This window comes from Heloderma suspectum, chromosome 3 (assembly GCF_057233095.1).
Source record: "Heloderma suspectum isolate Gila_16-S chromosome 3, 16-S_ref, whole genome shotgun sequence".
Lineage (NCBI taxonomy): Eukaryota > Metazoa > Chordata > Lepidosauria > Squamata > Helodermatidae > Heloderma > Heloderma suspectum.
This window is the reverse complement of record NC_139460.1, coordinates 38,576,026-38,591,741: the sequence shown is the minus strand read 5'-3', so window position 1 is coordinate 38,591,741 and position 15,716 is coordinate 38,576,026. Positions and strand designations below refer to the sequence as shown.

General features: G+C 44.5%; 1 protein-coding gene across 2 annotated transcripts in view; it reads right to left on the bottom strand.

The window, feature by feature from the left end:
* Window positions 1–15,716, bottom strand: part of LOC146349574 (cilia- and flagella-associated protein 337-like) — a 71,523-nt gene that overhangs the window by 30,697 nt on the left and 25,110 nt on the right. The window contains exons 8-11 of one of the 2 annotated variants that reach the window (XM_084841659.1): window positions 14,001–14,093; window positions 7,127–7,172; window positions 6,151–6,197; window positions 4,167–4,284 (exon numbers count right to left, since the gene is read on the bottom strand). In XM_084841659.1, the coding sequence (XP_084697785.1) occupies window positions 4,167–4,284; window positions 6,151–6,197; window positions 7,127–7,172; window positions 14,001–14,093 (304 nt within the window). The remainder of the gene's footprint in view (window positions 1–4,166; window positions 4,285–6,150; window positions 6,198–7,126; window positions 7,173–14,000; window positions 14,094–15,716) is intronic. The other variant, XM_084841660.1, reaches the window with a different exon arrangement.

Below are 15,716 nucleotides of genomic sequence, written 5' to 3'. Positions count from 1 at the left end.
CTGAAGCTGAACCCTGACCAGACTGAGGTACTTTTGGTGGGAAACAAGAGGAGGTTTGGAGATGTTGACCTGGTGTTGAATGGGGTACGGCTACCCTTGAAAGACCAGGTCCACAGCTTGGGGGTCATCTTAGACTCCCAGCTGTCCATGGAGGCTCAGCTGTCAGCTGTGAGCCGGACAGCGCTGTACCAACTCCATCTGATACGGCAGCTGCGCCCCTACCTTCCCGACCATCTGCTCCCATTGGTAGTATGTGCCCTGGTCTCCTCTAGTTTAGACTACTGTAATGCGCTCTATGTGGGGTTACCCTTAAAGACGGTTCAGAAGCTGCAGCTGGTACAGAATGCAGCGGCTCGCCTGATTAAAGGCAGCCACCAGCGAGGTCACGTCACTCCAGTGCTGAAGGAGCTGCACTGGCTACCAGTTGTTTTCCGGGCCAAATTCAAGGTGTTGGTTTTGACCTTTAAAACCCTATACGGTTCTTGCCCAGCCTATCTCAAGGAGCGCCTCCAGCAACACCAGATAGGCCACTCAACAAGATCAGCCTCGGATGGCCTTCTCTCTGTCCCATCAGCCAGGACAGCTAGGCTGGTGAGGACAAGGGAGAGGGCCTTCTCTGTGGTGGCCCCCACTCTGTGGAACTCCCTCCCTAGGGAACTCCGCCATGCCCCCTCTTTAATAAGCTTCCGCCACGCATTAAAAACGTTGTTGTTCAGGCAGGTATTTGGGGTGGGTTAGGGTAATTTTAGAAATGTGATGTTTTTAATGTTGAATTTTATTGTTTTGAACTGTTTTTATTGTTGTACATCGGCCAGAGTGGCTGGGTGATCAGCCAGATGGGCGATTAATAAATTTAATAAATAAAATAAAAAAGTAATTAATTAATCTTATCACTAGTACTAGCAGCAGCAGTTTGTTTATTGTAAAGCAATAAGCCTTTACAATATAACATAAAAAATACACACTACATTCAATAATAACAGATGAACTTCAAAAGTGAAAGGGAAGAAAAGGTACATGGACATACGAAGAAAGTTTTTTGTAAAGAGCTCAAGGCAGCCCCCTGCCCCCAACAACTGATGCTTACAACATTCTAGGCTGTATGTTAAGCTGAGAGTTAGTAATTGGCCAAAGGTCACCTGCTAACTGAACCATAGTTTAGTGTTATGTAAATGAGCCTGGGCAAGTCTCAGGCTCACACACTCCCCTCCCCTTTTCCAGTGTGGTTGCAAGGAGATCAGAACATTCATGTCTGGGTTTAAACTAACTATGGTTTATTGTTATGTCCAACAAGAACAAACTGGTTAGTTGAACTATGGATTATTGAAAGAAGCCCATCAAACCTAAAATTCTGGATGGCTTCAATAAACATTCATGTCTGGGCTTAAACTAACTGCAATTACCAGTTCTTACATAATGACAAACCATGGTTAGTTTAAACCCAGAAGCAGATGCTTCCAATCTCTTCATGGCCACATCAGAGGAAGGGGGAGCACGCAAGCCCAAGTCTCACTGAAACTCATTTATGTATTGCTAAACTGCAATTTCATGTTACATGCCAATTAAGCTGCACAGCTGAGCAAGGATTTGGATCTGGGCCTCCTCAATATCAGTCCAACACTCTGGCCACACTAGCTCTCATACAGTGTATGTGTGAGATTTTTAAAATCTGTCTCTGTTTCATGGACGTGGTGATGACGTTGTAATTCCTTAATGGAGCATATGCACGTTTGTTTAAAGCAGGGGTGCAGAACCTCCAATCCAGCCCTCCTGGGCTCCCAATCCAGTCCTCCAGGTTTCCCTAGGTGGACCCAGCCCTTTTTCCCCAACCACTGATCACTGGGTGGCTTCCCCAATTTTGAGCATTTCCCCCCCATCTTAAAAGGCTGAAATGCCTCTTCTAAAGCATAGTTACTTGGCAGGAAGAGCTTGAAGGTAACATATGGTATTTTTGGCCCCACTCTTTCCCTTCAGCCCTGCCTACCACTGGAATGCAGCTCCCAAGCGCTTCTCCATTATGGAATTCAGTGCTTGGGTTGGAGGAGGTTCAACACCAATAGCTTAAAGGGTCTTCAAACCATTTTTGATGCTCAAGAGGAACATTCCCTGCCCATTCCCACCCTGGCCCTGTGATCCGTCCCCCTGCTTGCAGTGTGGCATACCTGGAACCTTGATCCATTACAGCAGGTGAGGAAGGGGGTGGATAACAGGGCTGGGGAGGGAATAGGCAGGAGAAGATTGAAAGGTATACCAATCTTCTCTGGCTTTGAATCTGGCAGCCCTGAACAAGAAAATGGAAAGTGCCATAAAAGTACTTCTTGGTAGCTGTACCTTTTCATTTTATTTTGTGACTGCCCGGACCTTAAGATCATCCTCAGCGGCCCTTCTCCGTGAGCCCCTGCCAAAGGAAGTGAGGCAGGTGGCTACTAGGAGGGCTTTTTCTGCCGTGGCACCCCGGCTCTGGAATGAGCTCCCTAGTGAGGTTCGCCTGGCGCCTACATTGTATTCCTTTCGGCGCCAGGTGAAGACCTTTTTATTTTCCCAGGCATTTTAGCATTTTAGCTTTCTAAATTTTTATCTTTGCTGTTTTAAATCTGTATTTTAAACTCTTGCACTGCTGCTAGGTTTTATTGTGGTTGTATTGTTATATTGTGGTTTTAATGTTCTATATATTTTAAATTGTTTTATTGTGTGTTGTTTGGTTTTAATTTTTGTGAACTGCCCAGAGAGCTTCGGCTATTGAGCGGTATAGAAATGAAATAAATAAATAAATAAATAAATAAATAAATAAAATTTTAACAGCCAAACTATTTAGAGCTATGACAATGAAAATGCAACAATTCAATCATGATACAAGGGGAAAGCAGTATACACTTCAGGACAGGGGTCCTCAACTGTTTTGGGTCAGTGGGCACTTTTGGAATTTTGAAAGTGTTGTGGGCACTCTCACAAAATGATGGCCATGACAGGGCCTCTCCCTTCTCAAAATGGCTGCCATGGTGGGTGTGGCCAGTCACAAAATAGCCATTTCCCAAAAGGCAAACTGGTGAGGGTCAGACACAAGTAACTTGACCAAGAAACTGAGGTACAGGCATGGTCTGAGCCTCAAATGTCAAATCACAATTTGCCCCACGTGGGTCCCAGAGGTATTACTGGGAATAAAGATGGCGCAGGAGGCCAGCACTTCACTTTGCAGTATGCTGGCCTCATACATAAAATACTTTTAATTTAAAAAAAAAATCTAAAGCAAATAAAAATAAGGCGGGATAGGGAGCATGGTGGGTGCCAAGAGAGGTGTTTGCAGGCACAAGTGTCCCCCCAGGCACCACATTCGAGACCCTCACTGTAGACATATCCAAAATACTACTGTATTTTCTGGACTTGAAAAAAAAAATTTAATGGTGGGGCGATGCTGGCTGCTGCAATACCATATATGTATGTATGTATGTATGTATATGTATATGTATATGTATATGTATATGTATATGTATATATATATATTATTTTATTTTATTTTTTTCCAAAGGATAAATACACTAAAACAGCCTTTCCCAACCTGGTGCCCTCCAAATGTGTTGGACTGCAGTTCCCATCATTCCCAACCAGTATGGCCATTGCTGGGAACCTTGGGTAAGGCTGCACTAAAAGCACACAATGGAGATTCTGTTAATTTCAGAGATTCTTACGACAATCCACTGCAATCCAAAACCTATACAGAAGGGACATAGCACTCAGTGGTGTCAGATGAGGTAGTTTTGGTCTTGTACAGCTGCAAAAGTGGCCTAAAAAAGAACAGCAGCAGCAGCAGCAGGAGAGCATTATACAGTTGTGGGAAGACACGTCATCCTCTTTCAGCACTGAATTCAAAGTACCAGAAAGACATTATGGGAACTGGAGCAAAACATGGACTCCATGTTCATCACTTCAATCTAGCAGCAAATGACGGTTTGGCATGTTTCTAACAAGTTTTAAACATGAAACATCATGTTTAAGAAGTGTTAAACATGACTCTAACAGAGACAGGCTAAATATAATCCCTTGTTCACTCTTGATTTGTAGAGAAACCATTTTCTTCCTGTTAAACATGACTCTAACACAGACAGGCTGAACAAAATCCCTTATTCTCTCTTGTTTGTAGGGAAACAATTTTTCCTTTTTTCTTTTACCTGAGTAACCCAATCTCCATGAACTTTCCAACGGATGTAAGTGACATTTGGAGAAAGAGCAGCATTCTCAAGGCCAATATTAGGAAGGTTTTCTAATTTGGGGAGCTTCTTCCATGTTCTGAAATATATGCAGAGAAGATAATTTTATCCTAGAAATATAATTAAGCATGTCCATGCTACCAGATTCTTAATTTGGCTCTTTATCCCCATAGGAAATACCTGATCTTTGTTTTGCAATTTGCAAAGGCTATAGTATTTATAGTACATTTAATGATACTACAACTAACCAAGAAATTCCTAAGACAAACCAATTCATATACACTGCAGCAGAAGAGCAACTGGCATGGCTCTCCAAAACAGCTGCCTGCCCTAGAGGCAATAGGTCCTCACAGTGAAGGGTAGGGTGGGTGGTGGTGGCCGTTCCAGAGAGCTGCACCAGCAGCTTTACTCCTGTGGCATTTGCTTCAGCAGGAGAGTGGCCACTGAGGCTCTCCAAAGCAGCTGCGTGCCCTAGGGGCATAGGATGGCAGTGGGAAACTCAGCCCTCCCAGATCTGCCACTCTTCCAGATCTTCCACCTGGGGTGAGGGATTCACCCTACCTCACGGGAGAGCCGGTCCTGCAACCAGATTCCAAAAGGGACTTTGAATGAATTCTGAAGGCAACATTCAGTAAGCACAGTTTCTCTCATGCCTACGATACTTGGATGGGAGACGCTGCACACCTGGAACTCACACCTTCCTCAAATCTCTTAAGGACAAAGCAGCACTGTGGTTTTAGAATATGGTTGCCTTACACAAGTGCATTTGTGTTACCAAGTACAACAGTCAGCATATTTAGGTATAAGTTTAGGTACATGCCCTGGTCTCCTCTCATTTAGACTACTGTAATGCGCTCTACGTGGGGTGACCCTTGAAGACGGTTCGGAAGCTGCAGCTGGTACAGAATGCGGCGGCTCGCCTGATTAAAGGCAGCCGCCGGCGAAATCACATCATTCCAGTGCTGAAGGAGTTGCACTGGTTACCAGTTGTTTTCCGGGCCAAATTCAAGGTGTTGGTTTTGACCTTTAAAACCCTATATTGTTCCGGCCCAGCCTATCTTAAGGAGCGCCTCCAGCAGCACCAGACAGGCCGCTTAACAAGATCAGTCTCGGATGGCCTTCTCTCTGTCCCATCAGCCAGGACAGCTAGACTGGTGGGGACAAGGGAGAGGGCCTTTTCTGTGGTGGCCCCCACTCTGTGGAACTCCCTCCCTAGGGAACTCTGTGATGCCCCCTCTTTAATGAGCTTCCGTCGCACATTAAAAATGCGGTTGTTCAGGCAGGCATTTGGGGTGGGTTGGGGTATTTTAGAAAATGTTTTTATTGTAGAATTTTATTGTTTTAAACTGTTTTGTTGTGTGCTGTACATCGCCCAGAGTGGCTGGGTGACCAGCCAGATGGGCGATTAATAAATTTAATAATAAATAAATAAGTTTCCAGGGTATATTCAATCAGCACAGAAAGAAAGAAGCAAATCTGAAGTAAGCTAATACAAACATTCGAAGAATAAGCCCCAGTGAGTGAGCATATTTGAGGTAAGCAAATGAATTGTTTAGAATTGCTGCCTGAGGAAATTGCACTTCCTGCCAATCAATGAGCTCACTGTTATCCATGCATACTTATTATCAGCACATGGCAAAAGCACCAATGGCAGTGACAGGAGCTCCAAATCTCCATATTAATGATGTCTCTTCTATTCATTACTTACTGTTTCGCTTCCAGGTTTGTGGCCAACACAACTGCTTAGAAAAATCTGACATCTGGAAATGCACTTCATATCCTTGCCAGGCAGTAATATTTATTTATTTATTCATTCATTCATTCATTCATTCATTTCATTTCTATACCGCTCAATAGCCAAAGCTCTCTGGGCGGTTAATTTGGCATGATTAACTGAATGCCTACTTTTATTTTCAATTTACAGTTTAAAAATGTAAGTACTTGCCTTAGGACCTCACCCACCGAGCATAAGAGCAAGATATTGACACATCCCTGCAATAGTAAAAAGAGAAAAAGGATACTCAAAACATGTAGGAAGAAGTTATGTGATTCTGTTCAGTTTCTGAAAACAAACTGCAACGAAGGTCACAATTATGCATCTTTGGAGATTTTGAACACAAAATCTTGAGAGGCATTTGGTCGTAGTAGGGTTGCTTTGCCACTGTTTTTATTGAAAGAGGTGCTGATTTTCTGCCTTTCATGTGTTAAAAAAGAGTCACAACTATATTTGGCGGGGGGGGGGGGGGGAAGGTATCGCAGACTTCTGCTCTTCCTCATTTTCCTCCTGGCCCCTGGGCTTGTTCCTATAATGCCGATGTTGACTGAACATTACACACTGTACTTCTCACTTTATGTCACCAAGACCTTGGATACATCCAGACAACAACTCCTCAATCAAGATGGCTCAAGGCATTTACTAGAAAATGCTTTGCAACATCAACAATTCTGGGGTGCAACTCTTGGAATACATGAACAGTTCTGCACCAGCACCCTCTCTGGCATTGCAAAAGGTGCACTTCTTGGAGCATATACTACTTCACTGGCCCTCCTAAAAAATATTGCCACTTGCATTGTGCAGCCCTATCAGCTCTGCTTTGCATGCTCCCAATCGGGTTCCGCAGCACAAAACCGTATAGCAGGAAATATCCTTGCAAAAAAGAAGGTGCCTTTAAACCAGGGGTAGGCAACCTGGTGCCCTCCAGATGTTTTGGACTACTGATTTTGCAGCTGAGATTGCAGCTAAACTTCCCCTCTCTGCATGACGCGCTTCATTCATTGACACAACGATAACATGATCACAAATCACATCATTCATGCCAGGTGTAGTTAGGCCTTCAGCAGCACCTGTTGCAGGTTGGTTTCTCCTCCCAATGAGTTTTAAGGCCTACACTTTTCCTAGCAAGTGGTTTTAAAATACATACCTGGTCATCACCATAAAGGATCATACATTCATCATGATCCGTGTAGCTGCATTGGAGGGGGAGGGGGAGGGGGAGGAAAAATAAGTATATCATAAAATCAGTGTTTTGTTCCAAAATGACTTGATTTCCCAAAGTCTTCCAGGGAAAAAAAACCCTGAACACATATCTAAACAAGACTCTGTAATAATGTCTGAGGTTTTAGCACAAGCTAAATGTGCATTATCCTACTTTATATGTAATTTAGAGACAGGCTATACTGCTGACCCCTTCATGGATCACTGCCTTGTTGTGGCGAAGGGGCTTGCGTAACTCAGTGAAGCCATAAGCTATGCCGTGCAGGGCCACCCAAGACGGACAGGTCATGGCAGAGAGTTCTGACAAAATGTGGTCCGCTGGAGAAGGAAATGGCAACCCACTCCAGTATTCTTGCCAAGAAAACCCCATGGAACGTATCACAAGGCTAAAAGATATGACGCCGGAAGATAAGCCCCTCAGGTCGGAAGGTGTCCAATATACTACTGGGGAAGAGCAGAGGGTATTTCCAAGTAGCGCCAGAAAGAGTGAAGCAGCTGGGCCAAAGCCGAAAGGACACTCAGCTGTGGATGTGTCTGGTGGTGAAAAGAAAGTCCAATGCTGTAAAGAACAATATTGTTTAGGAACCTGGAATGTAAGATCAATGAATCAAGGGAAGCTGGAGGTGGTCAAACATGAGATGGCAAGATTGAACATCGACATCTTGGGAATCAGCGAACTAAAATGGACAGGCATGGGCGAATTTAATTCAGGTGACCATCATATCTACTATTGTGGTCAAGAATCCCTTAGAAGAAATGGAGTAGCACTCATAGTCAACAAAAGGGTGGGAAAAGCAGTACTGGGGTACAATCTCAAAAATGATAGAATGATCTCAGTACGAATCCAAGGCAAACCATTCAACATCACAGTAATTCAAGTCTATGCCCCAACCACTGATGCCAAAGAAGCTGAGGTTGATCGGTTCTATGAAGACCTACAACACCTTCTAGAACTAACACCAAAAAAGATGTCCTCTTCATCATAGGGGACTGGAATGCTAAAGTAGGAAGTCAGGAAATCATCGGGATAACAGGCAGGCATGGCCTTGGTGTACAAAATGAAGCAGGACAAAAGCTAATAGAGTTTTGCCAAGAGAACACGCTGATCATAGCAAACACTCTTTTCCAACAGCACAAGAGATGACTCTACAGAAGGACATCACCAGATGGTCAATATCGAAATCAGATTGATTATGTCCTTTGCAGCCAAAGATGGAGAAGCTCCATACAGTCAGTAAAAACAAGACCTGGAGCTGACTGTGGCTCAGATCATGAGCTGCTTCTTGCAAAATTTCAGCTTAAATTGAAGAACGTAGGGAAAACCACTAAACCATTCAGGTATGACCTAAATCTTATCCCTTATGAATATACAGTGGAGGTGAGGAATAGATTTCAGGGATTAGACCTGATAGACAGAGTGCCTGAGGAACTATGGACGGAGGTCCGTAACATTGTTCAGGAGGCAGCAACTCAATCCATCCCAAAGAAATGCAAGAAAGCCAAGTGGCTGTCTGATGAGCCTTTACAAGTAGCTGAGGAAAGAAGGGAAGCAAAAAGCAAGGGAGAAAGGGGAAGATATATCCAACTGAATGCAGAGTTCCAGAGAATAGCAAGGAGAGACAAGAAGGCCTTCTTAAATGAACAATGCAAGGAAATCGAGGAAAACAACAGAATGGGAAAGACTAGAGATCTCTTCAAGAAAATTGGAGATTTCAAGGGAACGTTTTGTGCAAAGACGGGCATGATAAAGGACAAAGAAGGCAGGGACCTCACAGAAGCAGATGAGATTAAGAAGAGGTGGAAAGAATACACAGAAGAACTATACAGGAAAAATCTTAATGTCCTTGATAGCCATGATAGTAATGTCCTTGATAGCCATGATAGTGCGGTCACTGAACTTGAGCCGGACATCCTCGAGAGTGAAGTCAAGTGGGCCTTAGGAAGCATTAGTAACAACAAAGCTAGCGGAGATGACAGTATTCCAGCTGAGCTATTTAAAATCCTAAAAGATGATGCTGTTAAAGTGCTGCATTCAATATGCCAACAAATTTGGAACACTCAACAGTGGCCGCAAGACTGGAAAAGGTCAGTTTACATTCCAATTCCAAAGAAGGGCAACGCCAAAGAGTGTTCAAACTACCGCACAATTGCGCTCATTTCACATGCCAGCAAGGTTATGCTCAAAATCCTACAAGCTAGGCTTCAGCACTATGCGAACCAAGAACTACCGGAAGTACAAGCTGGGTTTCGAAGAGGCAGAGGAACTAGAGATCAAATCGCCAACATTCGCTGGATCATGGAGAAAGCAAGAGAATTCCAGAAAAACGTCTATTTCTGCTTCATTGACTACGCTAAAGCCTTTGATTGTGTGGATCACAACAAACTGTGGCAAATTCTTAAATAGATGGGAGTACCAGACCACCTTACCTGTCTCCTGAGAAACGTGTACGAGGGTCAAGAAGCAACAGTAAGAACCAGACATGGAACAACCGAGTGGTTCAAAATTGGGAAAGGAGTACGACAAGGCTGCATATTGTCACCCTGCTTATTTAACTTATATGCAGAGTACATCATGAGAAATGCCGGATTGGATGAATCACAGGTCGGAATTAAGATTGCTGGGAGAATTATCAACAACCTCAGATATGCAGACGATACCACCCTAATGGCAGAAAGTGAAGAGGATCTAAAGAGCCTCTTGTTGAGGGTGAAAGAGGAGAGTGCAAAAGCTGGTTTGAAACTCAACATTAAAAAAACTAAGATCATGGCATCTGGCCCCATCACTTCCTGGCATATAGAAGGGGAAGAAATGGAAGCAGTGACAGATTTTATTTTCTTGGGCTCCAAGATCACCGCAGACGGTGACTGTAGCCATGAAATTAAAAGACGCTTGCTCCTTGGAAGGAAAGCTATGGCAAACCTAGACAGCATAGTAAGAAGCAGACACATCACCTTGCCAACAAAGGTCCGTCTAATCAAAGCTATGGTTTTCCCAGTAGTAATGTATGGCTGTGAGAGCTGGACTATAAGGAAGGCTGAGCGCCGAAGAATTGATGCTTTCGAACTGTGGTGCTGGAGAAGACTCTTACGAGTCCCCTGGACTGCAAGGAGGTCAAATCAGTCAATCCTAAAGGAAATCAACCCTGAGTGCTCATTGGAAGGACAGATAGTGAAACTGAAGCTCCAATATTTTGGCCACCTAATGCGAAGAGAAAACTCTCTGGAAAAGACCCTGATGCTGGGAAAGACTGAAGGCAAAAGGAGAAGGGGACGGCAGAGGATGAGATGGCTAGATAGCATCACCGATGCAATGAATATGAACCTGAGCACACTCCGGGAGAGTGCGCAGGACAGGAAGGCCTGGCGTGCTATGGTCCATGGGGTCACGAAGAGTCGGACGCGACTGAACAACTGAACAACAATACTGCTGAACTGTCACAAAAGGTTATTTTCACATGGTTTCTGGATCCTGCGGTTTTCTGAAGCCTAACCATAGAAGAAAGTGAGGCCTTTATGCCATCAGTATCCAGCACCCTTGGGCGGCTGCTGGGACCATTAGCCCTTGGCAGGACCCACCAGGAATGCCCTCCCTACCCCCCATACATGATGGCTGGGTCTGAGATGCCGCCATTTAAAATTTTCCACAGTGCCTTTGAGTGCCCAATGTAGCATCACTCCAGGGCATTGTGGGAAATTTCTAAGGCTGTTCCCCAGACACCTGCCACACTCCCAGCCCTGCCACGTACTCCCATGACAGGAGGCACATTGTCTTTCTGACCAATGGAGGCAGGTGGGTCCGATGTCAGTGGGGCGGTGAATCCATTCTGGGCTCCAGTCAGAACTCTGAAGGAGCTATCCAAGGTGCTTCCGCACCTTGGATAGCTCCTTTAGAGTTCTAACTGGAACCTGGAGTGGATTCACCGCCCCACTGACATTGGACCCACCTGCCTCCACTGTCTCTGACATAGGAGGGGCCCCACCAGATGTCATTTTTCCAAGGGTTCCTTCAACCCCAGAGGGGTGAGTGCTCCAAAGCAAGCCTGTATTGTATCTACAAACCTTCATGTCCTGGTTCAATCAACTTTCAAAAGATTATTTCCAAGATGTAGTGAGCTATGATCTGAATATGTCAAGAGCATTTACAAGGTAGGTTCAGCAGGGCAAAATATACAAATTTAGGTTGTTTTCCTCAAACTGTTCTTTCTGAATCAGGTTCCCACCTCCACCTGTCAGAACTGGGCAGTGCTGCACATGATTTTACTCTGTCACAATCCCCAGCTTTGCTCATCTCTAAACGTGGGAATCCAAACAACCAGTTTATTTATATTTAATATTTATTAAAATAATTGCACCCTGCTGATTCACCATAGAGGCCCCCAAGTAAGCTAACAATACAAAAAATAAAATAAAACTAAAACAATTTAAAATGCTTTAAAATGCAGCTAAAAATACACAAACAAACAAACCCCTGATAGAAAAACACAGCAGCAAAAACAAGGAGCAGTACATCAGACAATAATCTCCCCATCAGTAGTAATGCCAAACAACAGTCAATTTCTACCCAGTACAAAACCCCTCCAAATTAGGCAGGATTTTGCCAGCCATCAAAAGGAAAGCAGCAACAGGATCAATAATGCACTCCACAGACTAGGTGCCATGACCAAAGAAGTCCTGTTTCATGTTACCACCTGCTGTACTTTAGACAGTGAGGAACATAGAGTAGGGTGGCCATATGTCCTACTTTACAGAGAACAGTCCCCTATTTGAAAGGCTATCAGAGGACGGACCTCTATTTCAAGGTGTCCTCTATCTGATGAACTGTCCATGTCCCAGTCCACATCTGGCTTAAAGTCAAATAACCATAAGGAGGGAGAGTGGCTGGTGTCAGGAGTGCCCTTGCTGCCTTCTGAAATCCTCAAGTAGCCAGAATCAACATGCAGACAATAGAGCTCTTTTCCAAGGCTTTATTTCCATTCAACCTAATGACACTCACAGATGCTAACTGTCTGAGCCTAAGAGGAAAACTTAAGAGAGCAGCCTACCAGGGGAATCTAGCCTTAGAGAATCAGTTGGTCTCCGTTTGGAGGGAAAGGGCAGGAAGCCTCTGAATTTAAGGGCTAGGAGGAGAGAGTCCATCCCTTTCCCGTGGGGCATCGGGGCGCAGCTGTTGTCGTCGCGCCAAGCGGGCTGAGCGCCTCCTCTCAGCGCCTGCCATCTCCCACTTGTCCCTGCGCTGGCACCTGGCGTCCAGAAGCTCCAGTTGTCCCTCCCTCTCCCTGCCAGGGTCACCGTCACTCTCAGGAACGTGAGCAGGCAGGGGCTCTCCCTCCAGCTGCGCCTCTCAACAGCACGCGTTCCTCTCCCACGGTTTCTATCTCTTCCTCAGAGTCAGAACTGCTTTGGGGCTCTATGGGCTCCAATCCAACCCTGACAGCTGGTCTTGGAAGTGGCCCATCAACAGTTAGCACCTGGAGAGCAGACTGAGCTGGTCACAGTCTCCCCCCACCCCCCATGGTGAAATATATTGTATTTCCGTTCAAATTACAGTAGTTATCTCTACATCTGCATCCATACATATAAAGTAGGATATGCAAATTTTATACAAATCTCTGTCCTCTTTTGCGGGGATGCATTTCCTTTTTTTTGGCAATGCATAAGTGACCATCCTAGAGTAGAGAGAGCCTCTGTGTCTGGATAGGTTCATATGGAAGGAGCCGATACTTCAGATAAATTATCTAGAACCAGGTGAGGGCTTTAAAGGTCAAAAGCAGCACCTTAAATTGGCCCCAAAAGCAAATAGGCAACCAATGAAGATGAAACACTATCAGAGTAATGAAGATGCCCCGTACTGTGCTGTCGCAGAGCATCTGATGTAGCATTGCTTTGGGACTGATGGCTTCTCTACATCGTGGAAAAATCCTGCAGCCTTACTGGGGTGTTCTGTTTCCATTTCCAAGGCGTGATTACGATGGCCTCCTTTAGATGACGAACATGTGACATGGAACTGAAAATGCCCTTTCTGGGCAGCCTTACCAGGGTTTTATATACTTTCAATGAAACACCATCATCTAGTGGCCAAATTATAGCTCTACACTAGCATTACTTGATGGCAATATCCCACTTTTAAAAAATTCCAGCTTATCTCCAATCTTTTTGAAAGCAGGATAAACAGGGAAAAGTGCGGGAGATAGTCTGGAAGTTGATGACATCATTCATTCATTCATTCATTTATTATTGCATTTATATCCCGCATTTTTTCCTCTTGCAAGGAACCCAAGGCGGCTTACATTATCCTCCTCCTCTCCATTTTATCCTCACAACAACAACCCTGTGAGGTAGGTTGGGCTGAGAGTGTGTGACTGGCCCAGAGTCACCCAGTGAGCTTCCATGGCCGAGTGGGGACTAGAACCCGGATCTCCCAGCTCCGAGTCCAACACTCTTGCCACTACACCACACTGGCTCATGTAAAGGACTCGCAAACATCCATGAGTGGCCAATCACAAGTGTGCAATAAATTGCTTGTGTAGAGACACTCATAGTGGGAAAATTAAAATGGCAACTTTTAATAGGCTACCAACCAACTCAAGGAGGCCCAGGGCTGTCATCAGTGCCAGTGCAGCTGTATGAGGGTGCCAGATACTAATGCCAGGCCTGCTTAGGAGTCCCCCATAAACTAATCTGAGTTTGAAGAGGGTTATGGGATATAAATGTAATAGTAGGTATAGCCACATACATACATAAAAGTATGTAATGATTATCTGCTGATAACCGACATATGACATGAATTTGGAATGGCTTACCAGTAATCCAGGTTCAAAGGTATAGCTTCCAAACCACTAATCTGAAGGTAGGGTTCAAAGTTGGAGCTCTCATAGAGCTGAAGTTCACGATCCCTGTGACAAAATTAAAATATTATATCTTTTATCATCACGGGCTGCACAGGTTCATTTCCCGTAATACAGTGTGCAGTAGATGTGAAAAAGGCAAATTCCATGTTATGATAATTAGGAAAGGGATTAAAAATTGAAATGCCAATATCATAATGCTGTATGCCCCTGCAGTGGGCTTCCAGAATTTAGAGGTGCGGAGATAATGATAAGCCAGATCCACGTTTGTTTACAAGGAGACTTTATTGAGTACTTACAGCGCACAGGCGTACCCAATGGTTGGATCAGACAGCTTCTCTGAACCCAGAGTCCAGGGGTAACATGGGTTTTATACCGTACATGTTAGCAGTGAGGCAGCATGACAGAAGCAAGCGTTAATCATCTGCAACTTTCCCAGCATAGACTAACAGTGCTTGTTCAGAAAGAAAACTATCAAAACTTTCCCAGCACAGACACCTGTAGGTTTAAGACAAACAGAGCTTCACTTCCTAGGTACATCCAAGACTCTGATAAGATACCAGAGCTTGTTAGCATGGAATGTGCTGAGGCAGTGATATCAACCTCTGAGTCATCTTACCAGCCAAGAGACCCACCTTGCAAGAGAATTGCACTAATAATGAACCAAAGCAGAGAGCATTATGGATCTCTAGGCCCCTCTAAAACTACTGGTGACTTGGTTACAGGCCTGGGGCCATTACAAATGCCCGTATGGAAATCAATGGGTTGATCACACTTGGAATACTGTTGAAGTTCTTGTCACTGCACCTCAAAAAAGATATTGTTGACCTGGAAAAAAGTGCAGGAAAGGGCAACCGAATGACCAGAGGAGCCGCAGCAACTCCCCACAAGGAAGGGTTGCCATGTTCGGGGCTTCTTAGTTTAGAAAAAAAGTAAGAGGGGGACATGAGGTGGTTTGTACAACTATAGATGGTGTGGAGGAATCTAGATATCTCTCATAATACTAGAACATTCTCAGGATTCCCCTTATGACCTGGACTCCCTGAGCAACTCCTTACGGATCTCTTGCCTCCTTACGAGTCCCACCTTCCTTCTTTTACCTTCCGCTTTCCAGTAATGTGGGGTTTAGGCTGAAGACATGGGGTAATTGACACACCAGAAACTTGGGGTTTAACCACAACAGTTTATTGGTAAATTTAAAGCAAACAATAACAACTAAAGGTATTTACACAATATTGCTGAGTGATACAAAAGGCCTTCATAGAAAATAAAAGTTGCAAAATGCAAGTTCCTTTTCCCTAGCTGTCCTTAGACTCCTCTAGGCTGCTCCTTCCTGCTCTGATCTTCTGACTCTGCTCTCACTGCTCTGACCTTTCAAATTCTCCCTTTTGATACCCTCCTCCCCCAAAACCAAAAGTACTGCTTCAGATCTGAAGAAATAACACTTAACTGGGGAATTGAAACAGAAACTTAACTGGAGAAATGAAACTACTCTTCTCAGGACTACCCCCTCCCAACAAAAAACTCTAGGCCTCTAAGCCTAAGCTTTCCTCCCTTTGCCTCTGTAGGCCTCAAACCTTCACAGTCATCCAATGAAGCTGAATGGTGGGATATTCAGGATAAACAAAACGAAGCACTCATACAGTGCATAGGAAAACTACAGAATTTGCT